The sequence below is a fragment of the Lonchura striata genome, chromosome 1 (genome assembly GCF_050655825.1).
Source record: "Lonchura striata isolate lonStrDom1 chromosome 1, ASM5065582v1, whole genome shotgun sequence".
In the NCBI taxonomy this organism is placed as follows: domain Eukaryota; kingdom Metazoa; phylum Chordata; class Aves; order Passeriformes; family Estrildidae; genus Lonchura; species Lonchura striata.
In genome coordinates, this window is record NC_140703.1 from 46,125,604 (window position 1) to 46,150,239 (window position 24,636).

The 24,636-nt window shown below is 35.7% G+C and overlaps 1 protein-coding gene across 4 annotated transcripts in view; it reads left to right on the forward strand.

The window, feature by feature from the left end:
* The window catches only part of ATM (ATM serine/threonine kinase), a 56,729-nt gene that overhangs the window by 21,140 nt on the left and 10,953 nt on the right, over positions 1-24,636 (forward strand). For all 4 annotated transcript variants that reach the window (XR_014954015.1, XR_014954016.1, XM_085576006.1 and 1 more), the window contains exons 30-52: positions 802-976; positions 2,565-2,729; positions 2,986-3,118; positions 5,021-5,116; positions 5,831-6,002; positions 6,386-6,527; positions 7,158-7,334; positions 7,693-7,861; positions 10,365-10,452; positions 10,809-10,964; positions 11,735-11,843; positions 12,575-12,663; positions 12,759-12,861; positions 13,986-14,134; positions 15,117-15,221; positions 15,734-15,853; positions 16,735-16,969; positions 18,298-18,465; positions 20,329-20,448; positions 21,800-22,017; positions 22,735-22,942; positions 23,552-23,665; positions 24,083-24,241. Coding sequence is in view for 2 of the 4 variants with exons in the window: in XM_085576006.1 (XP_085432132.1) it covers positions 802-976; positions 2,565-2,729; positions 2,986-3,118; positions 5,021-5,116; positions 5,831-6,002; positions 6,386-6,527; positions 7,158-7,334; positions 7,693-7,861; positions 10,365-10,452; positions 10,809-10,964; positions 11,735-11,843; positions 12,575-12,663; positions 12,759-12,861; positions 13,986-14,134; positions 15,117-15,221; positions 15,734-15,853; positions 16,735-16,969; positions 18,298-18,465; positions 20,329-20,448; positions 21,800-22,017; positions 22,735-22,942; positions 23,552-23,665; positions 24,083-24,241 (3,370 nt within the window). In the remaining 2 variants the exon portion in view is untranslated. The remainder of the gene's footprint in view (positions 1-801; positions 977-2,564; positions 2,730-2,985; positions 3,119-5,020; positions 5,117-5,830; positions 6,003-6,385; positions 6,528-7,157; positions 7,335-7,692; positions 7,862-10,364; positions 10,453-10,808; positions 10,965-11,734; positions 11,844-12,574; positions 12,664-12,758; positions 12,862-13,985; positions 14,135-15,116; positions 15,222-15,733; positions 15,854-16,734; positions 16,970-18,297; positions 18,466-20,328; positions 20,449-21,799; positions 22,018-22,734; positions 22,943-23,551; positions 23,666-24,082; positions 24,242-24,636) is intronic.

Sequence of the window (24,636 nt, forward strand, 5' to 3'; positions counted from 1 at the left end):
CAGATTGAGAAAACTGGTCCTTCATCAGATTAAAATTTAAGTGGGATTCTCACCTTTTGGATGAGAAGATTACAGATACTTTCTTGCTTGAGCTTAAACTTGGGGTTTCCCAGACAGTAATTAGCCTCTTTGTCTCTGAGTTTATGTATAAATTGATTCCTTGGCTGGTTTGAAGCATTTCATACACTGAGATGTGTGGATTTTATAGTAAATGCCATTATTATGGCGTTATTATTCTTTTGTTGAACACTCAATTGGGGCAGGGGCTGCTGCTGCAATGGAGAGCAACACTTCCTTTCAGAGGGATTTCAGAATTGAGCTCAATGAAACCCTGAGAACCTGATCTGAATTTGAAGCTGACACAGCTTAAGGGAGGAAGCTGCACTACATAATTTCCAGGTGTACTTTATAGCCTGATTTTTTTAAAACTAATGGTCATTTTAGGTACAGAAGGAATCATAGAGCATGTTTTCTATTTTTTCTGGTTCTGTCAAGACTGTCTTGACAAAAAATAATCTAAAACTTTTCTGGGGATTTTATTTTCTTTTTGGTGTATATTTTTTAACAAGATTTTATTCCATTTTCTAAAGTGATCAGTCAAATTCACTGTTTCAGTTTCTCTGTGTCTCCTGAACTAAGTCTTTAGAGCTGATTCATTGAGTTGATAAATTTTAAAGTTTAGAATCAATTTATCCTGACTTTATTTTCCTTTTCCCTTATTATTCCTTGATGTATTAAGTGTTGACACTTGAGACAGTGCCAGTTTGTATTTCTTTAATTCCACTTTGTTTCCTCTGACAGACCCATCGTAATCAGAGACATATCTATGCGCAGCTTTTCTCTCTGCTGTGATCTTCTGCATCATGTTTGCCACACAGCAGTTACATGTTGCAGTGATGCTCTGGAGACTCACCTTCGTGTTATTGTAGGAACCCTGATACCTCTTGCCATGGACCAGTCTCAGATTCAGGAGCAGGTAGTTTTGTGATGCTGCTTATGCCTTACCTGTTAGTTTTCCAGTTCACGTTCACTGTTCTTAAGGCTTCATCTGTACTCATGTTCAATTTTAATTCCTTTATCCTATGCTTTGGAGGTTTATATAAAACCTATTATTTTGGATGTAACACTATGCTTTTAATTTTTTTTAATGCAACTTCACTTTTGGTACTACTGTTTTGTCAAACAGCACATCAAGCAGCTAAATTACTCCTTAAAAAGCTCTGTGATTTAATGGGAAATACAATGAAGACCTTTGGTACAAGGTGTCTAAAGGACAAAAAGGAAATATATGCAGAAAATAGATTTTAGTAGTTCAGCTATTAATTTAATAAATTATAATTAAAAAAAAATATAGCACATAGGCCTTAAAAGGGAAACAGCAGTTTCTGATATGTGACAAGTATTGTTTCCCTTCTAGTGTTGCTCTTCATGTGCGTTCTGCTGGGGTTGAAAATGTAAGAGAATTCACAGATTTACAATTAGTAGCTGTAGATCAGAAGAGTGTGCCTGTTGCACTCCAGCCCTCATGCTGCCTTCTGGCTTAATCTGATTCCATTGTACCATAGGCATCTGCATGGTTGCACTGCAGCCCTTTGCTCTCCTCCTCCTTGTACTTCCAGTTCGGCTGGAGGGGTGTGCCGACCCAGCTGAAAATAGCCTGGCAGTCTTGTTTCACAGCTTCATGATTGTGATCAGATTTACAATATGTCTGTATAAACAGCTGCACATACACATCTGCAAAGACCACGTGTCAGGATATCCCTGGGCAGGCATAAAATGGAGAGGACAGAAATTTCTCTGAATTGAATGGGAACAGATGTCAAATATGAAACCTTCTCATACTCTGGCAGGGATGCCCACCCTCTGGTGATCACTTTTCAGTTTCTTCCTTTTTGTTTCTTCTTCTAGCATTGAATGGAGGCTAATTGATAATTTGCAGATAAATACAAATCTTTAAATAAAACCACTCATCATTTAGATTTAAAACTCCTCAAAGGTGCTTGGATTGAATATCCAGTTGCACTGATTTTTAAGTAAAGCATAAAAACAATGTTTTTCCGAAGCGGTACATCTTTGACATTTATTTAAGTTGTACATACATCGTTGTACAAGTTCTGCCAGAGTTTAGTTATTTGGTAGTAAGGTATGATATATAGATGTTTGTATAATTCCAAATTACCAGCACTTCAGTGAGAACAGTAAAGTCATAATGACACCAGAACTGCTTGGGTGCAGTGTGTTGTTAAATTATTGTGACTATCACAGAAAATATATTGGCCAGCATTTGAAATCAGCTTCATCAAAAGACAGAACCAAACAGCAGGCTGGGATAGTAAAAGCTTTGATTTTTGTTCGGGAGGAGGAAGAGCAAAAATGCCCCACCATTTCAGAATATAGTGATTTCCCCAAGCCTCTAAACATCTTACAACTTTTAATATTGTAAGTAAATTACCTTACTAGTTTTATGAAACTTAGAGAAATACAAACTTTATAACCTGAGTAAGAAATATGGCTTAAAAATGTTCCACTATCTTTTTTGGTTTTCATTTACATTTTATGTTCAGGTCCTAGGATTATTGAAGTACCTGGTGATAGATAATAAGGATAATGAAAGTCTGTACCAAGCAATCAAGTGCTTAGATCCTTTTCCTGAATACCCAGCTTTTAAAGATTTGAGAGCAACTCAACAGAAAATAAAATACAGTAAAGGACCATATTCTCTTTTGGAGGTAATTGCATTTTAAAATACTTCTCACAGCATAGTGTTTTTTGTAATGCAAACTTTCCACAGAGGACTAATTTTCTTAACTATAGTTTCAGTTTAAATGAGACGTGGATTCTTTTTATTGCTCGTTTCAGCCATGAAAATACTTGTAGGTCTCCACTTTTACTTTGCATCCACATTGTGAACTTGCTTAGAGCCACTTCTTTACCTGAAGCCTTTATTTGTGTGCTATGTGTGCTTAATGCAGTGTTGTTTTGCAGGAAATTAATCACTTTCTCTCGGCTGGGGTTTGTGATTCACTGCCCTTAACACGGCTTGAAGGACTGTATGATTTACGCAAAAAGTTGGAACAGTATAAAGATCAGATGAAGGATCTCCTGAAAATTTTCCAGGGTATTGATATCTGATTATGTGTTTTATTTCTTTTCTACCTGGTTTTAGGTGTTTAATGATGTACCCTATTCTAATTTGACATGGAATTTTTTTTGTATGTATAACAATGTAATCATATTAGAATTTGACACGCAGAGTAGATTGACATTTATAATTCTTAATCATAAGTATCAAAAAGCATCAAAAATATCTTTAGCAAATTGAATAATAAGTAAATGAGATGTTACATGTCAGAGAGGATAAAATACCCTTCAAGAATTTGTCATGGGTCATGTATGATTGTGAGTGACCACGATAATGTAGAAGTACATTGATTTGTGGTTGCTTAATGTGTTTTCTTGTATAGGAATTTTACTCCTCTTTTAAATGAAATGAAGCTTCAGTTTATTAAAGGCATGTTAGAAAGTAAAGCTCTCAGAACAAATAGTAGGATTTAGTTTAGTTGAATTTTGACACGTGCCAGGGTTGTGTTTCACCCCTCAGTCCAGACTCAGTTCCTTCCTAGTTTGGTTTTCAGATAATTGTGCCAGACCATTTCACTTTTCTCCTCTACATCAAGTCTTCATCAGCTTGTGTGCACGACAGGAAGATAAAAAGAGATGATGTGATTAATTGTAAACAAGTACAAAGTAAAATCTGGGGAATTGTAATGTTGTAAAGCCACGGTGCAAGTGCATTTTGGCCCACACATCCTGTGTATCATTTAGCATTTTACAGATACCTCTCTTTGAACAGAGGTAGTGAAACTGCAACAAGCTTGTGTGGAACAGCTTCCATCAGAGAAGAGCCTTGTGAGATTGGAAAAGAGATTGAATATGAATAGATAGAGCTGTATGGACTGGTGAATAGAGTGATGAAGCATAGTAGGGCGTGCTTACCACTTTTATCACAGTACAAGAACAGATTAAATAATCTGGGAGCAGTTATACAAGAGAAACCATGTAATTTCTTCAAAATCTATTCACCATGGCACTTAATACTACTTACTATGAAGATTAACAAAATAACTGACTTTAAAAGGAGTTGGATATATTTTATAGAGGTTATTAGGTGTGAAGATATGCTCAGGCAAAACCTGAGAAGTATTTTCTCTTGCTTTGCTGGAAATGGGCTGGCAAGCTTAATGGGGCTTTTGCCTTATAATAAAATTCTGTTAAGCACTTAAAATTCTGTTAAGCACTTCTATGTATTCATTTTTCCAAAGATGTAAGGTAAGCATAAAGTCTGATTCCAGATTTCTACTCCAATCTGTACTTGTTTTAGAAGTATTACTTTCATTTTTTTTTTCTGCCTTACACTGACAATTCATCATATTTTTCCCTAGACCATTTTGTTTGGAAAGTTTATTTTAAAAAAAGACGTCAGGCAGGGAGTAAATATATAAGGAAGTACCCATCTTGAGAGTTTATAATTTGGTGAAGTTAGTTTGGGAACTGAAAGCTAATCAAATTCTCAGAAATTACTGACAGAAAGCCTAATTTTGAGGTATTTCTTGAGTTCAGATTTAGAACAGAATGATGACATTAGCTTAAGGGCTGTCAGTGGAGCCACACAGTATGACTTCACTATTTCAAATAGTATTCTTACACCAACTTATGCTAATATTTAATGTATTTAATTATCATTTTTGCATCAAAACACTGAAAATAATAGCATAGGTGCATTCTAGTTTGGGGGATTCTTTGGCTTATTCAAATGCACAGACATTTTTCCAAGCCATGATGAATAAGAAAAATGAGTAATTTAGCTGATGTACTGTTTAATACCATCTTGCTTCAACATCAGTGATACATACATATTGACATTTGTAGGTAAAAGACACTGAAGCAATGTTTTCTTCTAATAACTTCTATTGCAAATATACTGACATGCTTGGCATCTATTTTTCTTTTTGAATGATAGAAAAGCCAGAAGATTCTGTAATAGTGAAATTGGTAGTGAGCTTACTGCAGCTGTCCAAGATGGCAGTTAACCATACAGGAGAAAAAGCAGTGCTGGGTAAGTTAATTAGACCCACAGGTAAATTATGGCTGTCATTGTAAACACCATACTGAAACTGTGGTTGTTACTTCCCACTGTGCTTTCCACTTCAACTCATCTGCAAAGTATGAAGGAAAGAGCAGGGAAATACATTTTTTTTTTTTTCTAATGAACATTTAACATCCCTTGTTAAAAATTATTTTCAAGATCACTTTTAGTTTTGTTTTTTTAGTTTTTTTTCAGTTGTGTGTTTTGATAAAATACTTTTGATAAAATACTGGTAAGCAAATGAGGAGACAACCATTGATACACATTTTTATGTAAAACATAGATTAATTCTTACTGAGTTTGCAGTCTACTGTTTGGACTCACACAGGCTTCTGTTTGTATTTATCATACCCTTTAGGGATTGAAAATTAGTAATTCTGACCTTTTCCATTTGCAAGTTTCTGGCAGAAGCAAACATAAGAGACATATCTGATACAAGCTGGAAAATCCAGAGCTATAGGCACTCTTAGAAAATTGAGTTTAAAAGCATAACTCTAATATTTATGAGTCTTAAGCTGCAAAATTTGTTCACGTGTAATTTTAATCATAAAGCTTCTTAAGTGATTATTTATAAATATTTGCAGCTTTTTACCCCATAAAAGTCTCAGTTCTAAAAGTAGGGTAAGACCTTGTTTTAGTATGTATGAGACTACAGAAAGACTATAAAATGACATGCATTTGCAGAGGCTGTTGGAAGTTGCTTGGGAGAAATAGGTCCCATGGATTTCTCCACCACTGCTCTTCAGCGTACTGAAAATGCACTGGATTCTAGAGCAGCAGGTTTATTTGAAGATAGAAAACTTCAGTGTGTCTTCATAATGTTAATTCAAATAAACACTGCTTTAACAGATAATTGGTGAGTATACTTATTTATTTAGTTAACTCAAAAGCAAAATAGGAACCATTAAGTTGTACATTGTTCAGATCACCTCAGAGTAACTCTCTGAAAGTGTTCTTAATACCAGCCATATGCTTCTCCAAGGCTCAGATTAATTAGTCAGTCAATCTTGGATGTTTCCTAGAAATTCTGTAGTAGGATGCAAGCCAGAGAGTCTCCTCTGTGCTGTAGAGGATACAAGTGCTGTGGAGTAAATACTCAGGCTTTGTTCTGAAAGAAAATATGCAATGGCACCCTAGATTGTTGAATTACTTATCTTGTGTATTTACAAAGGTGATTTTGAAAATCAAATACCTGAATTAAATTAATGATAACAATGTTGTGTATGTTCTTTTTTTCAGTATTGGTGTTAGAGCTGCTGCTGTTTCCTGTTTGAAGAACATACTAGCCACCAAGTCTGGCAATGAATTTTGGGAAATTTATAAAAGTAAAGCTGATCCCATGTTAATCTATCTACAGCCTTTCAGAACATCTAGGAAAAAGGTATTTCTGATACACCTTATATACATGGCACATGGAGTAGAGGAAAAAGAAATATCTATCTTTTTTAAAAAGTGAATTTGAAAAGATGTTTGCGGTAGGCTTTGATAAATGGTACATTTGGCATCAATATATTTGCAAATCTGATTGCTTTTGTATCTCTGCTTCTCATTTCTGTTTTACCAGTGGCAGCTTTCCCTTCACTTTGGAAATTACTGTTTTAACATTAGAAAGTGTGTACTTTCATTTAGACACAAAATTTTTGATTACCTAATGGACAATGTAATGCTTTCTCAGGATTCCAGTGTTACTTGATGCATAAAATGGTGGAAAATAATTCAGAAATAGTGCATAATTAAAAGTGCATAAATCAGACATTTCCTAATTTTCAATCTTTTTATTTGTAAATTAAACGTGATGCCTAATGTGACCATGTTGATGTCACCAGTAAAATTTTATTTTTAATACTTTCAGATTTCCTTGGAAAACTTTACATTTACATGAACAAAATTGATATTGTTAATGAGCTGAAGGACCAGTAATAGTTAATATGTTTGAAAGTGTGCATTGCAGTATGTTTTTTTAAATGCCATGGAATTTTTTTTGTATTTGAAATGTGTAATTTTCCTGTAGTGTCTTGTAGTGTCTGCTAATGATACAGAGGCTTCTTCAGAAACACTGGATGACACAAACCTGTGGATTCCTCTGGGAGAAACTCATGAGACCTGGATCAAGCACCTAACTAGTACAATATTGGACAGTGGAGGTGTGAAAAATGAAGTTCTCCAGTTGATGAAGCCACTCTGTGAGGTGAGCTAAATAATACATTTGTACATGTATGTGTGCTGTGATGCACAAAAAATACGATTACTCACTTTGATAGCAAGTAGTTATTTCTGCTATTAAATAATTCAGGGCCTTTGTGATCATATATTGCAGGTACTCAGAAAATATATTCTCAAAATACAGAATTGAGAGATAATTGCAAACATAGGTGAACTTTATATGGCTCCTTTAAGTGAATGCCAGCATGGCCCTGTTGTGTGGTTTTTATGTCCTTTCTCAAGCATCACGTTTGTTTGAGCAGCTGTGAATTAGGCTGTAACCTGAGAAAGACAACCAAAAAGCATTTCTTTCTTAACAGCTGCTGTGCATTATTATTTTCTAGGTGAAAACAGACTTGTGTCAAACTTTGCTTCCGTACTTGATTCATGATATTCTTCTTCATGACTCAGAAGAATCTTGGAGAAATCTTTTGTCACTTCATATCCAGAAGTTTTTTACAGCCTGTTGCAAATTTGCCTCTTCTAGTAGATGTACTCCAAGTTCTGATTCAGGTAATGCCATAATATTTTCGTTTCAGATAAAAGAGGAATTCTGGTTGTGAAAAAGCTATCTTATGATATCAAATGTATGATGTGCACTTGTAGGCAGAATTTAGAAGCTTCTGCCCAACTGATCTTTTTCGATGGAGATACCAGAAATTTTGAAGCTGTTCATTGGCAGCACCCAATGTATAATTTCTTTTCTTATTCATAACTGAATGATGTTCAGCACTTGCTGAATTCAGATGCTATCCAATGTCAAGTGCTGCAAGACTGAGTCATGGACTGTCTTTTAAAATTACTAATTGGCAGTTAAATTCCTCTCTTACTCAAACAAAAGCAATAAAAAACAGTTTTCACCTGAATTTTCCCTTTGGAGAAAACTAACCCTTGCTTTAATTGCTGCCTTATACTGATAATAGTCTTCCTGTACATTCAGAAGACCCGTTCCATTCCAGCAAAATAAAAGGAAGTTGTAACCAAAAGAACTGCACCAGAGTATGATAAAGTCAGTAAGTTCATTTTAAAGCAAAGCACCGTTTAAACAAACTGTTCATGTACTTTGCATTTAGATTATGGTTGAAGTTAGCAGAAATCTGTGTAAAAGGAAGATCTTTGTTGTTCGACACTGTTATTAGACACTGCATGTACCATTGTACATGCACTTTTTTCAGGAGCTGAAATAAGTACAGTAACTTCAGATTAGTGTAGGTTTGTTTTTTTGGTTTGATTTGGTTTGGGTTTTTTTGATGCAGTAGCTACTGTGCTATATCTTCTAACTCCCTTCTTCAGTGACAAATCACCAAAGGAAAGAGTGTGTACAATCTCTTGCAGTCTCTTTACAGGCAAGTCATGCAAGCTTCAGGTTGCCAGAGAGGAAGGGGAACCCTTAGTATTGCAGTTTTTCCTAAGAGTGGTGTAAATAACCCTAATAATGCTAGGTGTATTTTAAAGTACTTGCTTGGATGCTCATTAGCCTGGACTGAAATACTGGAACAGTTACATTCTTGAATTCAGGTAACAGGCTCTTTCTACAACTCACAATCTTATGCTCAGATGTACAGAGTGACCCAAAATGCTCTAATAAAAATATGAAGGAATTTTTCCAAGTTCTAGAAACTTGCAGTTAGTTCAAGAATACCAGTGATGGAGGCCCCTTCAAACACTCTGATTCACAGAACCACAATCACTTAGTTTGGAGAAGACCTCTGAGATCCTCAGTTGCAGCCTGTGGCTGTACACTACTGCATTGACTGCACCATGACGTTGAGTGCCACATCCAGACTTTCCTTAAACACCTCCAGGGACAGTGACTCCACCACCCCCCTGAGAACTCATTCCAATGTCTAATCACCCCTTCTGTGAAGAAATTATTCCAAAAAATAATTCTACACAGAGAATCTTACTGAGGCAATAAATGAAAAAAATAAAAAATAAAAAAAGGGAAAGAAATACAGAAGCTTTAAATGGAGTTCTCCAGATGAAAAACTGTCCTGGTAACAAAAGAAATACCCAAAACCATGAAGCAGCACACAGCTCATTGTATGACAGATTGTTTACAGGTAAACTGGAGGTACAGTAGCCAACAGAGCAAAGATATGTTAATTCCAAAATTGGTGTGATAGAACATCAGTATTCAAAGCAAAAATTTTAATCATCTTCAACGAGAAACTGTTATCCTGTGAGAACAAGGAGAAAACTCTTCCTAGAAAATCTAGATAGATTTCATTCCAATCCATCAGGATCCAAATGGGAAAAACCCAAGCAGTTAGACATGGGAGAATTAAATGCTTATGAACACATCCATTTCTGTTTGTTGGAGCAGAAAAAATGCCAAGATACTTTCTTAATGTGTCTTTTGCATTCTTTAGAGGAAATTGCTACTACTGCACCTTACTGTAATGCAGTAGTAATCAAACCTTTGCTTGCATGCTCCCTGTTTCTTGTTTCTTGCAATTGGTAATTCAGAAATGACCAGAGGAATGAAGAAATTATTAACCCAAATACCAGAGCACAACCTGTAGCTGTGTGAATTTTTTTTTTTTTTAAATCAAGAAGCAACACATAGAAACATAGATTCTTTTAAAGTATGTACCTGTATGTGGAAGTTAGGGGATTTTGTGTAGCCATACACAAAAAGTCTGCAATGCGGTAATTTAATTTCTATGACTTTGGAATAACATTACATGGTGGAAGCCTAATGGCAGAAGTCTGTTACAGAGCTTTTTGCAGTGATGTTAGCTCATCTCTGAATTCCGTAAGAAGAAATAGAATCCATAAACTAATAATACAAAGATAATTTCATCAAATTGAAGTACAAATTATTGTAATCTCACTAACATCATGTAAGGAGAAGAAATACATTTTGTGACAAACTGTTAATTTAATTTTGGAAATGCAATTCAAGGAAGTTTTTAGTTATTTTCTTGCCTGCAAAATAGATTTTTTTATTTTGTAAATGAATATGATATGACAAAAGTTCATTATATTCTTTCCTTTGAAATATACATCCCAGATCAAGAAACCCATAATTTTAGAAGCTTGGATAAAGTATCTCGAAGAGCCATGCTTGCTGTTGTTGATTACCTGAGAAGACAAAAGAGGTGAATCCAAGCTTTTCAAAACGTTGCCTTAATTTAATTGTGACTGTTCAAACATCTCTTGGTGCTCTAGATTTTAAAAAAAAAGAACATGGTAGAGAACATGTTGGTTAAAAGACAAGATATAGTAGTGACCTTGTATTTGTTACAGAAGTGATATGGCTACCCTTAAAGTGTTCCAACTGTGCTGAAGGAGTTTTCTAAAACCTTTTTGTCTGATAAACTTCTTGTGGTATGGGTTTTCCAGGAGCTAAGATAAAGTTAGGCTTTTGAAAGCTTTGTAGTTAATACTGGGTTTATTTTGTTTAATGCTAGAGAAAAGGTCTGTTACAGCAGTATTAAAGTCTTTATTTAATCAGATCTGTTTCAGGCACAGTTTTTGATGACAGCTTCTGGCTAGATCTGAATTATCTGGAGGTTGCTATAGCAGCACAGTCTTGTGCTGCTCACTTCACAGCCTTGCTCTACGCAGAAATCTACGCAGACAAGATAAATAGGGACAAGCAGCAAGAAAGGTAGGAGGAAACCTCTTCTTGAGGTTTCTTGACATTTCTGGTAAAATGAATCATGTTTTGTGAGTCCCAACAGTGTTTTGGTTTTAGTTATATGGAATGTCAAGGGAGCTGTAAAAATATTCCATAGCTGTGTATATGGACATGGAAAATATTTCCACTCCTGAATGCGATCCAAGCCTCAGAACAGTGTCATGTTGACTTGTAATCCGAAACTTTTCTTAGTGCTGTTGGTTAAATTACAGCCAGAAGTTAATAAAGGGGAGAAAGTAAACCCCAGAATGATGACCAGAATTCTGTGAATACAGCTAAATTATCCTTGTAGGAGCTTTCTTCCATAACAGACAATTATCTTTGTTTTCTGGTCTAGCAAGATCAAAATATGGAACTAGTTTAGGTTTTGGGACAAACCACTGTCAGGTAGTGAAAATACAACAAAAGTTTGGTTATATGCACATATATTAACTAGCTGCTTTTATTCTTTCACAGAGAAAGAACATTTCAGGCATTCACAAAAATAATTTGATTTATAAAATATTAGAAATTACAAGGTGTGTGTAGGGGGGTTCTCCAAAAAAACTCCTTGGTGTTAAACTCCTTGATGTTGATATTCCCAGCTCAACTAATCACTTCCTCATTCTGATGAGCCATACTGAATAACCTGGGATTATGGCAGTCTTGCATTTATTGTTTGTGCCCCTTTTTTCTTGAGTGTTGTCTCAGAATTTCTTTAGTTCTCTATATGAAATTGCATATTGAAACATTTCTTTTAGATCTTCTTTTAAAGCAGCTAAGCGTTTGACATTTGAAGAGGAAAGTCAAAGAACACCTATTACTACTTTGAATGAGAAAAGTAAAGAAGAAACTGGCCTAAGTTTGCAGGTACTTGTGTGTGCTTCCTAATCTGAATGCAAACCATCTCGTATAACTACAATTAACAATAGGTTTCATCTTAGACGAGGGTAGATCTAATGGAATTTTAAAAATGTGTTTTAAAGTCCTCCTCATACTTTAATTCAAAGTTAATTCAGTTGCTTTACAGACAAATTAAATTGAGTCTTTGTTTCCCAAAATAACTGAATTCAGGGTGGTAGCCAGCCAAATATTTTTCAGTTTGTTTTGTCACAGATATATATTCACTAAAAATCAGCAAGTGATGTAGGAGTTGTAATTATCAAAACCAAAGTAAACCAAAGTAGTATTACCTCCTTCGGGTTTATTTGATATATCAAATCTGATCCAGTAGTCTTTTCTAAGTTAACTTCTTTCCATAGTTCGTTATTCCAGAACTACGCTTGTATGACTTAATGCATTGCTTAATTGGTGTAGCTAATGCTCATTTACTACTATTGCCTTTTACTTTTCAACTAGCCCACCTAAGGTCCAGCTCTAGATCTTTAAAAAATAAATTAGCATTATAAGTAGGCCTGAAGAGTTTGGCTAGACTGCGTCACTTTTTTTCCCAGTCATGATAGCAAGCTCAGATACTACATAAAGGAAGATTAAGCAATTATGTTACCTGTAAAAACATTTATAAACTGATATGCTTTATGTAAAACTAACTTGAGCTGGTTCCAAAATAATAGTTCTTTGTTTTGTGGTGCATGTTCCAGGATGTTCTCATGGACATCTATAGAAGCATTGGAGAACCTGACAGCCTTTATGGCTGTGGTGGAGGAAGAATGTTGCAGCCATTGGCACGGTATAATTTATTCATGTTCCTATGTTCTTTAAAGGCATTGCTTTAATTTACTAGTAAGGAACTTAAACTGAAAACTTCTTTTTCACTTACAACAGGATAAGAACATATGAGCATGAAGCAGTATGGGAGAAAGCCCTTGTAACATATGACCTTGAGACAAGCCTCTCTCCATCTACTCGCCAGGCAGGAATAATAGAGGTAATACTATTTTATAAGAGGAAATGAGTGTAAGAAGTGATATTCATCATATTGAGTCATTTGTAGTGAGTCTAAAATAGTTTTAGGAAAGTGATCTCTTTGTTCATTAAGTCTAGCCTATTGTCATAGGCATCTAAACTGTGTAATATAAGACAACTCAGTATTTGTTCTGAAAACATTAAGATTCTTGGTCCTCTTGTCTCTCACCCATAATACCCATCATGGGTAATGAATTGTGTGAAATACTTAAAAATAATTATATTCAATATTATTCCAGATTTTGGCCAGCTTCTAAAATGACAGGATATAGAAAGTAATGCAATTGGTTGTTTTTGCTATATCATTCTTTAAACTTCTCCATTATGAAGCCGTAGTTTTTCTGATACAGTAGATAAAAAGAATTTGTGTTATTTTGAACCCTTAAAATGCGTTGCTTTCTTAGCCTAAAAATGTTAATACCAGTTGTATAATAATGTAGCACTGAATATGTATGAATATGTTTAATATTCATATGTAGAATATGTATTCATATTCTACATATGTATTCATATGTAGAATATGTTTCCTCTCATTTAAGTTCACTATGGTACTTTTACTTTCTTACCACAAATTATTTAGTATCACTGTTAAAATTCCATTGTGTTTTTCCTTCATACTGGCTTGACATGTAACCGGATTAATAGGTCACAATCATAAAGACATTATGGCCTTCAAACATAGAAATTACAGAAAATCTTTTCAAATCCTCATCAGGAGAAATGGTTCATTAAGAAGTAAAATTCATTTTGACTTACCACCCAGGAATGTTGGCCTGGAGAAATGTGTGCTGATAGTTAATTTGAAAATTTATTAGTTAATGTGAAATGTTAATGTGAAAATTTATTTCAAAGAATGCCAGCCAAAGTGGTGGCTAAAACCATTTTCCTGGAGTTGCAGATGTCAATAGTGTGATTGGTAGTCTTATTAAAAAGTTTTCATTTTACATGTAATGTTTAGAAATAGTTATGATCCTATCTTTCCTGCAAAGGGTTCTTTGCTTCCAATAGTAAACAAAGCCGTTAAAAAATACCAATTCAGTTTAATAAAGGAGGAAAATCAATTTTGAGTCATTTTCTTGATTCCAGGCTTTGCAGAATTTTGGGCTTTGCCACACTCTTTCCATGTACTTAAAAGGGCTGGAACATGAAAACAGTGAGTGGTGTGCAGAACTCCAGGAAATACGCTATCAGGCAGCATGGAGGAATATGCAGTGGAGCCACATCTCTTCTGTCAAGTAAACCACCTTATCTTTTTGCTAGTTCTTTAGGCAAAAGGCAATAGGGTCAGATCCAAGCAAGAAAAGACAAAATTAGAATATAGTTTCTGTGAAGCAGGTCACTTAATTCATCTTAATCACTGAATTGAAAAGCAGTGTTTTTCACTTAGACTTGTCTGGTTTGAATGCTTTTTGTCTTCCTGGGAAACTGTACACAGGATTGTTCGTAACGCTAAACTGAAATTTTCCATTTTTGACTCATATAATAGTTGTATCTTAAGTACAAGAGAGGTATAGAGAGAGCTTTTAGTATTTAATTTATAAGAAAATAGGGAAAATATTACTTAGTAAGCCATGAGAGGTTATCAAGTCCTGGATAAGCAAACACCAGTATTGATTCATGGCTACTCCCCCACAAGGAGTAATGTCTCGGAGAGAGGATACTGCAGGATGCATGACAGCAGTTATTGGTTATGGCTGACCAGGATCTAGTGTGAACTCTGTCCTTCCTTAGTACAGCTGCATCATTGCAAGTTTAGGAGGAATACAGAATAGACTCACTATGTTTTGGCAAAAGCAAAAAAAGTCACATGATGGGATCTTCAGTAATTCCTACATCTATTTTTAGTAGTCAGGAGAATTTTTCTCCTAAAACTCTTACAGCAGGATGGGGAACAAACTCTTTGTGTGCTCGTTCTCTTCTCCTCACGATCTTAAGGTCATTGTTTAGACACTGGCCTGTTGAAGGGCATATGCCATGCCATGATCAGAACAAACTTTGTATAGGTGAGCTATAACAAGAACAGCTGGAATTTATAAAAACATTAAATTAATTTAAATGTAAAGCATTGTGTGATTGTTTTTATTGTGCAAAACAGCAACCTATCTAACAGCAGAAAATGTGCAACTAAAAATATTTGTTTCAAAGACAAAATTGACTTCTTTATAGAGAAATATGGTTTTCATTTTATTCTATGTTAACTTTTGTTTTATTTGTTAGAGATGAAGCAGGATTTCCAGGCTACCATGAATCACTGTATGATGCTCTTCAGTCTCTACGAGATAAGGAATTCTCTGCTTTCCATGACAGTCTTAAAGATGCCAGGTAACAAATTGTATGCAAATACTGTGATGTTAGAAAGTGAGATGTACAAAATGTATTGTTTGTAGTTACAGGTTATGTATGAAAGACTATCAGGGGGTTTTATGGGTTCAAATAAAGACTCATGCACAGGATAAAAACTACTTCCAGACTGCAGCTCTGTGTTTTTTTATCTTCAGTTTGTCATCTGTGCATATGTGATTTGTGTGCTAATTGAAGATACATTTCCTGTACACACGCCTTACTTTGTGGACCTCTTAAGTGGATTCCATTGCTGAGTGCTCTTCTTTAGCTGAGCTATCACATCGATTTTGGAGTTTCTGTGTCCTTACTGTGTTTTCGTTTATTGACAAACTTAATTTTTTTGAATTTGAATGGTAATACACAGTAACTCTAGACTGAAGAGTTTTGTTGTTTAAATTCTGTTCACTGTATGGAAACTATGTTATGAGTATTTGGAATTACTTGCTGATATTAAATAAAAATAATCTACTATTTTTCTGTTAAATCCATAGGGTGAATGAAGTAGAAGAGCTGTGCAAGGGCAGTCTTGAGTCTGTTTATTCATTATACCCAACCCTTTGCAGACTACAGCTAATTGGAGAGTTGGAAAATGCAGGTCTGCTGTTCTCCAGGTGATTTCTTGAGATTGTTTCAGACCATTTCCTCAGTTTTCAGGATTCTTAGTAATCAAGCATAGCCCAAAACTTGAAATGACCACAACAGATTTTATTCATCAACATCTCAAACTTCATATTGAAAATGACAAGGATTTTAGCTTCACTACATGAAGACAATTTTAGATTCTCTTTATTTCCAGACAGGCTTAATTTGCAGTCTAGTTTGAGTTATTTGATATCATGCCAATATAGTGTTTTAAATAATTGTTTGCTTTCCTTTATATTGAGTTTCCTCATACTCCGAGGCAGTAGTCATCTCCCCTAGCTTCTGGTTTACTCAGGTCACTGAGTCCTCCTCTTCTGGTTTCTTTTCTAAAACTGTTTTCCATTTCCCTGGTGACATCTGTAGCTTTACTGAAAGCTGTTTCAGTTTGAATAATTTTCTTCATGGACCTCTATTACCATCAGTATTCTTAAAAATTATAAATTCTTAAGGTTGCTTTTTAATCACAGGAGGGTATTTATGTCTGTAGTGCTATTAACAGTGAATTTTTTCTGCTATAGTTCTGTCCGTTTGGTAGCTAATAGTCACCCTAGAGTCTTTTCAGCAGCCCTTTGTTTGAGTGCGATTCCCTTTGCTGATGGACCTTTAACAGAAGTTTTTGATGCTTAATCAAGAATATTTACAAAGGAGTAGTTCTCAGTGTTGTTGTACTTCATGTTTATTAAAACTGGTAGGTTTCCAGTTTAGTCTGCGTATGGTAACCAGTAGGGTTTTATGTCTATTTCTTGAAGTGTAGATTTTGAACAGCAGTTTACTTTTTACTCATCTTGTATTTCACTGATATTTAGTGAGAATTAATAACAAGTCTTTTTTCTTTTGGGAACAATTGCAGATCTGTTACTGCTCAACAACTGAATGATGTTTACTTGAAATGGCAGAGACAGTCCCAGCTTCTCAAAGACAGCGACTTCCATTTCCAGGAACCTGTCATGGCTCTGCGCACTGTAATTTTGGAAATCTTGCTTGAAAAGGAGAGTGAAAACACTAAAAGAGAATGTATTAAAGACCTCTTGACCAAGCATCTAGTGGAGCTCTCTAGATTGGCAAGAATTGCTAAAAATACTCAGGTAACAAATTTCAGGAAAGATCAGAAACAGATGTTTAGGTTTTTTTAGTTTATAAAAGAACTTCATTTTTTAACAGCACTAATGATTGACTGTATTCTATGTTTATTCAATAAATCAATTAATCTGAGACTAAAATTATATAGAATTTATTAATAAATTGTATTTATGGGCATGTTTTTTTGAATTTTGTTCATAAGTGTAAGCTACTGAATGAGGTAGATAATAGAAAAATGACATTTTTAGGGAAAAATGCTCTTCTAGCTGTGTTTCTCATTTTGGTGCAGTTTTACATATCCAACTTTCACTTGCATCATATGTTGTAGGGTAAAATGCAGAGATAACTTCATTGCATCTCTGTATTTAGTGTTGTCTTCAAAGTTTTGTACTCTCAAAACATTGCACTGTGGTAAATCTGTTTCTGTGAATGACTTTCTGGGATTTGCACTATCAGTGGATTTTTCAGTTGCTGATGCTTTAAAGTTCCAGAGTCAGCCTTGGTTTGTTCTAGGTGATGCATCTGGATGAGTTACGCTGCAAGAATTTACAGAGCAACAGTATCCTCCAAGGATCCCTACAGAAAATAGTTCCAGCTAAATACAGAACCTAGAAAGGTGTTTAACACTTCACACATGCAAAACTAAATTAAACTTTGATTTCAGGAATGTTCTAACTCTTTTTTGAATAGGGATGATTTCAGTAGAACAGTGCTGTCTTTGATTTCATGTATTTGCAGAGACACTTTATTCAGTGCCTCTGAAGCTGTTTGGGAGAATGATTTCAGATATTTTTGTCTGATGCCTGTGGCAGTGAGTCTCCTGTAAGAGCCTCAATTTTGTTAAAAGCACAGCTTGCTCCTTGTGCTGTCAGAGTGATACTAAGTAGTGAGGATCGTACTTTACCAGTGATATGTGTGAAGATGTAGGCATGCTGGAGAATTAGTATATGGTGGTGTCATTTTTAAAATTATTTTTCTGTAATCTGTAATAATGCATGTAATAATGTAATAGTAATTGTTAAGCTATAAATCCATTTTTCAGTAGGTACTGATTATAGAATTTCTCTACCTCCAATTTAAAATGTTAAATATAGGTACTTTATTTTAGAGTTTGTGAGATTTGATTCCAGTCTATTTTTGTTGCAAATCAGGATTTCTGCAAGTATATAGAAAAATAATTTCACATCTTTACTGCAAATAAATTTTTTATTTGGATGGGCAGACTATGGCACACAAATACAGAAAATGGAGAGAGAGTCTAAAATAAAAACTTGCTGTGAGATACAGATATTTTACTTGAAGAATTGTTCATTATTGTTTTTTTCAATTTCAGCTTCCGGAAAGAGCTATGTTTCAAATCAAACAACACAATCCAAATGGAAATGGAGTTTCTGAATGGCAACTTGAAGAAGCTCAGGTTTTCTGGGCTAAAAAGGAAGAGAGTCTTGCACTGAATATACTTAAAACAATGATAAAAAAATTAGATGCAGATTGGTTTCAGGTATGTGTTACATAATGTATAAATTTATGGGAATATTTAAGATCCTAATTCCACTTTCAGAAGTTTTCTCATAGAAGAAAATTAAAAGCCTGTCTGCAGTATTAAATACTAAATCTGGTTTGTACTCTCAAAATGTCTGAAAGGAAAAAAAAAACTGTATTAGCAAATCTTGGTAGAGGTTTTCAAAGTGAGTCTGTAGGACTGGCAAATGTAAGAATTCATTATTAATAGTCCAGCACTAAACCTAAACACCACATGTCTTTCAAATCCCTTTTAAATAGGAAGGGTGAGTCCACCACTTCCTTGGGCAGCCTGTTTCAATGCTTGACAATCCTTTTAGTGATTAATATCCAATTTAAACCTCCCCTGGTGCATTTTGAGGCCATTTCCTCTTGTCCTGCTGCTTTTTACATGAGAGAACAGATCAGCCCCACCTGGCTGCACCCTCCTTTTGGGCAGCTGCAGAGAGCAGTGAGGTCCCCCCAAGCCTCCTGTTCTCCAGGCTGACCCCCCCAGCTCCCTCAGCTGCTCCTCACAGCCCTTGTGCTCCAGCCCCTTCCCCAGTCCCGCTGCCCCTCTCTGGACACGCTCCAGCCCCTCAATGTCTTTCTTGCAGTGAGGGGCCCAGAACTGAGCCCAGGGTTGGAGGTGTGGCCTCAGCAGTGCTGAGTGCAGGGGGACGGTCACTGCCCTGCTCCTGCTGGCACAGCAGTGCTGATCAGGCCAGGGTGCCATCGGCCTCCTTGGACACCTGGGCACACCCTGGGGCACGTTCAGCTGCTCTTGACCAGCACAGCCAGGTCCTTTTCCATCTGGCAGCTTTCCAGGCACTGCCTGGGATTGTTGTGATCTGGCACTTACCTTGCTGAACTTCATGCAGTTGGCCTTGGCCCATCAATCCAGCCTTTATGGATCCCTCAGGATGATGTTTGTTAAAGTATGGTCTACAAATACTTGACTAGAACTTGACTGTGTGTACCACTGCGGTAAAAAAGCCTCTATGTCCAAACCTTTATGTTCACTTGAGATGGCATTCTTTGAGAATTGCTGAAGGATAAACCATTTGCTTTGAATCCATGTATGTTCTTAAGGAATATCATGCTTCAGAAATGCTGAATTATTTTGGGCCAAGTTCTCTATACATACCAGGGCAAAATCAAAAGTTGCTGCTCTTCTGATTTTTGTAATCTCTCCATGAATCAGTTGATGAGGCCCTCCAAAACTTTTAGCCTTCCTTACATTTACCCTGTCTATGTAAGGAGAATTTGTGTTTTCACAGCCTATGATGTTCACATACGTATTTCACAGTCAATGTTGCCATCTTGGTCTTTAATATATACCCTATATTAGAAGTATTTTGCCAACTTATCCTACTCTACAGTTAAAGCTGAACATCTAGTCTGGGGAAGAGTCCTTTGGAAATGTGCTCTGTCATCTTCTCAAAACACTTTTAATCAAGTTTCCATGTAGAAGTCAGTCTGAAGAATTTGATGATCACACATGGTTTTTGTGGTTTCTGACTATTACCTACGGAGTTGTCTATGGTACTCTAGACTAAATGGGGATATTTATAAACTGTTTTTAAATTTTTTATTACATTTTGTCATTGGTTTATTCTGCTTTTGATTGTTCAAACTATCAGGTATTTTAAAATGTGCACTCTCCTTTTTGGCTTATGTAGAATGTGAATGAGATTTAAGGTTATTGACTACTGTAGATGTGGATGGAATGTGGATGCCTCAGTGATTGAATTCTATTCAGGGTTTAAAGGCTTTAGAAATTTCCTACCTCATATGTAAAAGATTTTTTGTTTTGATGCCTCCTTCTCTATATTTTTTTTCCCCAAAACTTGCTTTTTCAAAGGTCGAGAATGATCCTCACCTGAAATTGATGTATACAGAGTGCCTGAGGCTCTGCGGAACCTGGTTAGCAGAAACATGCTTGGAAAACCCTACAGTCATCATGCAGAAATACTTAGAAAAGGTGCATCTAATCTTTGAAATATACAATCTGTGAGATAATGCTGTGTTAAAATACAGTGTTAAAATGTCAAGCAGGTTTTTCAGTGCAGTCTTTATTTTTCTGTATTGAAAATATGGTTTCTTATATAAATATTATGGTTTCACATTGTATTATGTAACACTGTAATCTTGTTAAATGCTCAGAATCACAGTGAAATGTCTTTTATTGGCTTAGAAGGGCAGTGATTACAACTGCTAGTCTAGTTTCCCTCTCCTGTTCCCTATCCCTGACTCTTCCTTCTCAGGAGAGATTATTCACTCACCAGCTTTTCAGTACAGCCATTGTATTTCAGAGAATCACAGAATCAAACAAGTTGGAAAAAACACCTCTGAGATCCTGGAGTCCAACCTGTGACCCAGCACCACCACATCAACCAGACTATGGCACTGAGTGCCACATCCAGTCTTTCCTTAAACTCATCCTTGGGATGGTGACTCCACCACCATCCCTGGACAGCCCACTCCAGTGTCTGATCACTCCTGTGAAGAAATTCTTCCTAATGTCCAACCTGAGCCTCTCCTGGTGCAGCTTAAGGTTAAGGTCATGTCCTCTTGTCCTACCGCTTATTACCTGGGAGAAGAGCCTGACCTAGCTACACCCTCCTTTCAGGCAGTTGTAGACAGTGATAAGGTCACCCCTGAGATGCTGCAAAGTCTTGATCTAGTGTTTCAAATTTCTTTAATTTTTTAGTTTTAAACTTCTAGCCAATAATAGAAATACTTGTATAAATATTTGCCACCTCCACATTTCTTTATTTCATGCGAATTTGTGAAAATCAACATAGCTGCCTTTCTCTGTTGCTATCTCTGTGCTTTCTTCACTCTTGATTATTTGAATCCATAAATTTCATATATAATTTCCTTTACTTTTGGCATTTTTTGGACTGTCTTCTATTTTTTTCTCTCACCATCTTATTATACAAGGCTTTAAGATTATTTTAAAACTTCATGGCTCGTTACTGTAAAAGATAGATAAGCATGGAAAATTCCTGTATGGCTATTAAAGCTGTTTCATACAGGATAATCTTTTTTGAAAGGTTACACTGAAACATTTCTCAAAGATTAAATTAACTTAGAAAAATATTCAGCCTGTTATAGTCATGTTGTATGCATATTTATTCCATCACAGGCAATATTAAATAATCTATTCAAGCAGATGATCCTGCCTGAGCAGGGAGGGAGTTGAACAAGATGAGCTCCCTAAGTCCTTTCCAGCCTCAACCATTCTGTTTTTCTGTGAGAATAGTTTCAAGTTTTATGCAGCACTATTTATCTGATTATTGATCTTACCATTATTTTAACTTCCTCTTTAGGCTGTGGAAATTGCTGCAAGCCACAGTGGTGACAGCAGTGATGAGCTGAAGAAAGGAAAGATGAAGGCTTTCCTCTCCTTGGCTCGTTTCTCTGATAATCAGTACCAGCGAATTGAGAATTACATGAAATCCTCAGAGTTTGAAAATAAACAGGCATTGCTGAAGAAGGCCAAGGAGGAAGTCGGTCTGATCAGGGAGCGTAGAGTTCAGACCAACAGGTGAGCATTACATGGAGAGTGGATACTATGGAGCTGTCACAGGCTCCAGCTGTACCCTCTGGGCAGCAGATGCAGCGTGGGTCACATCTCTACAGCTGTATTTTCCCTTCTCCACAAAGCAGTGGCTTATTGTGAATGGTTTCTGAACTGTGCCTGGACATGGCCCAGGTGTGTGCTGGATAGTGTGGGCCAAAACTAAGCCAAGGACACAGTGTGGATGATCGTGGCATGGAATTCATGTGTATTCCTTGGATCTGTTCAGTTTATTTGACAAGAATGTTGCATAGTGTAAATAAATGAGTTGGCATTTTTCTCTATTTCACATTTAGTGAGAGAGTAGAATTAAATTTAATACAGAATTCTTAAGGATTACTAAAGAGCAACTGCAAGTGAGAAGAAAAGGATGTACTTCAGCTGCTTGAAACTGAAGTCTTTACACAAATGATCTGTACTGGATATTCACATTTATACCAATATTGAGATTAAATCAAGAAGACAGAAGATAGGAAGTTTACTTACAGCAGTGGGTCTGTGTGCACATACAGCAAGGGAGTAGCTCCCACAATACAGTTTCTTAGTTGTTTATTTTACTGTGCTTGTACATACAGAACAACTTAAAAAATGTTATATTAGTAATTGAGAGACCTAGGGAATGCCTTGCTGTAAGTTTATTAAGAAATAGTTTGTTGTTTAAACATGACATCTGTTCATGTATAGATACACAGTGAAGGTTCAGCGAGAACTAGAGCTGGATGAAGGGGCAATACAAGCCCTGACCGAGGATCGTAACCGCTTCTTGTGTAAAGCAGTGGAGAACTACATCAGCTGTTTACTAAGTGGAGAAGAACATGATATGTGGATATTCCGACTCTGTTCCCTCTGGCTTGAAAATTCTGGAGTTGACAGAGTCAATGAAATGATGAAGGTATATGTTTGTTCCAGTTTTTTTCCTAATGCTTTGGCAGATAAATACCCATCTTCTCCTTCTCCTGTATTTCTAGAAGATGAATTATGTAGATCCTTAACTTTTCCTGAAAACTTGCTTTGTTCAGTTTTCATTGCTTATCAACTAGTTTTTCATCAATGAGACCTGTAGTTCTCAATGCATTTTAATTTAACTTTAATTAGCATTTTAATTTGACAAGGCTGTATGATTAAACATATCTCATGATCGTTTACTGTGGCCCCCTTGTTCTTCACATACTTTGGAATCTACCCATCTTCAACATCCTTAGGTACATTATTCTTGTTTATATTAAATATACTTCCAGGTGAAAAGCTGTGAAAGGTAGAATGAAAATAGTACTCCTGTGAAGGACTTGCAACATTTAGGAGACATGGGCCAAGATGATATGATACTCAGTAAATTGCTGCTTGATCACACAGCCATGATAATTTTTCATTTCAAAGTATTATTATTATTATTATTATTATTATTATTATTATTATTATTATTATTATTGCAGTTTTTGTTAGGTTTAGTACAGCTAGTTTAGTTTAGTACAGCTCTCTAACTGAGTTTTCTCTCCTACAGAAAAACGCACAGAAGATCCCTTCATACAAGTTCTTGCCTCTGATGTACCAGCTGGCTGCTCGAATGGGAACTAAGATGATGGATAGTTTAGGATTTCATGAAGTTCTGAATAATGTAATTTTTGCTTTTCTTATCTAATGATACCTTGATTGGCATGGTAGTGCCTACTTCTAAACAATATCCACCTTCCTCTGAGCAGTTACAGCTAAACAATTTACACTGGTGATAAGGGTGTATTAAAAATGAATGATGCCAAATCAGTATGATGGGGGAAGAGGACTGGGGACTTCTTTCATTTCTTAACTTTAAAAAATCAACTTTATTGATTTTCTTGTACTATAAGAGTAGTTTTATGCAGTTATAGAAATCTACTTTGAGTGTTTTTTCAGTTGTGGAAATACTGTCTTAAGTATTACGTTTTATTTCATCTTAGGAACCTTAGCAATTCAAAAGAAATAATGTTAATTAAATATTGGGGTTTTTTTCTTCTGTACTGTTTTCAATAATGGGATCTTTTTCTTTTGTTGGCAGCTAATGTCTCAAATTTCACTGGATCATCCACATCATGCTTTGTTTATAATACTGGCTTTGGCTAATGCTGACAAAGATGAACGCCTCACAAAACCAGATACAATAAGAAGAAATAAGTTAACTAAAAATGCACCAAAAGAGATCTCCCAGCTTGATGTGGTGACTACAAAAACTTCTATTAATCACATTCAATCCTTTAATTTTGTTAAAAAATGGAAAAACCCAAAACATGTAGAAGGGTATTTTAGTATAGAGCTCATTAGCAGACTTTCGTTAAGAAGCAGTAGAAGGGAAACAGTACTTTTAATAATTAAAAAACCCCTTTTATGCATAGGTAGGTAATTATTATTGAAAGAAACCATTACAGGGTTGAGCAAAATACGGTTAATGTTTGGTGCCACATATAGCCCTGATTATTGCAGACTCTTGTGGTAAAAGTCCCTGATGTGTCATTCTGTAAAAGTTATTTTAGATGCAAGAAAGACTTGAGTGGATTTATTGTTTAAAGTACATGCTGAATTGGGTATTTCTTCTGCTTTGAGTGGTAACATGTT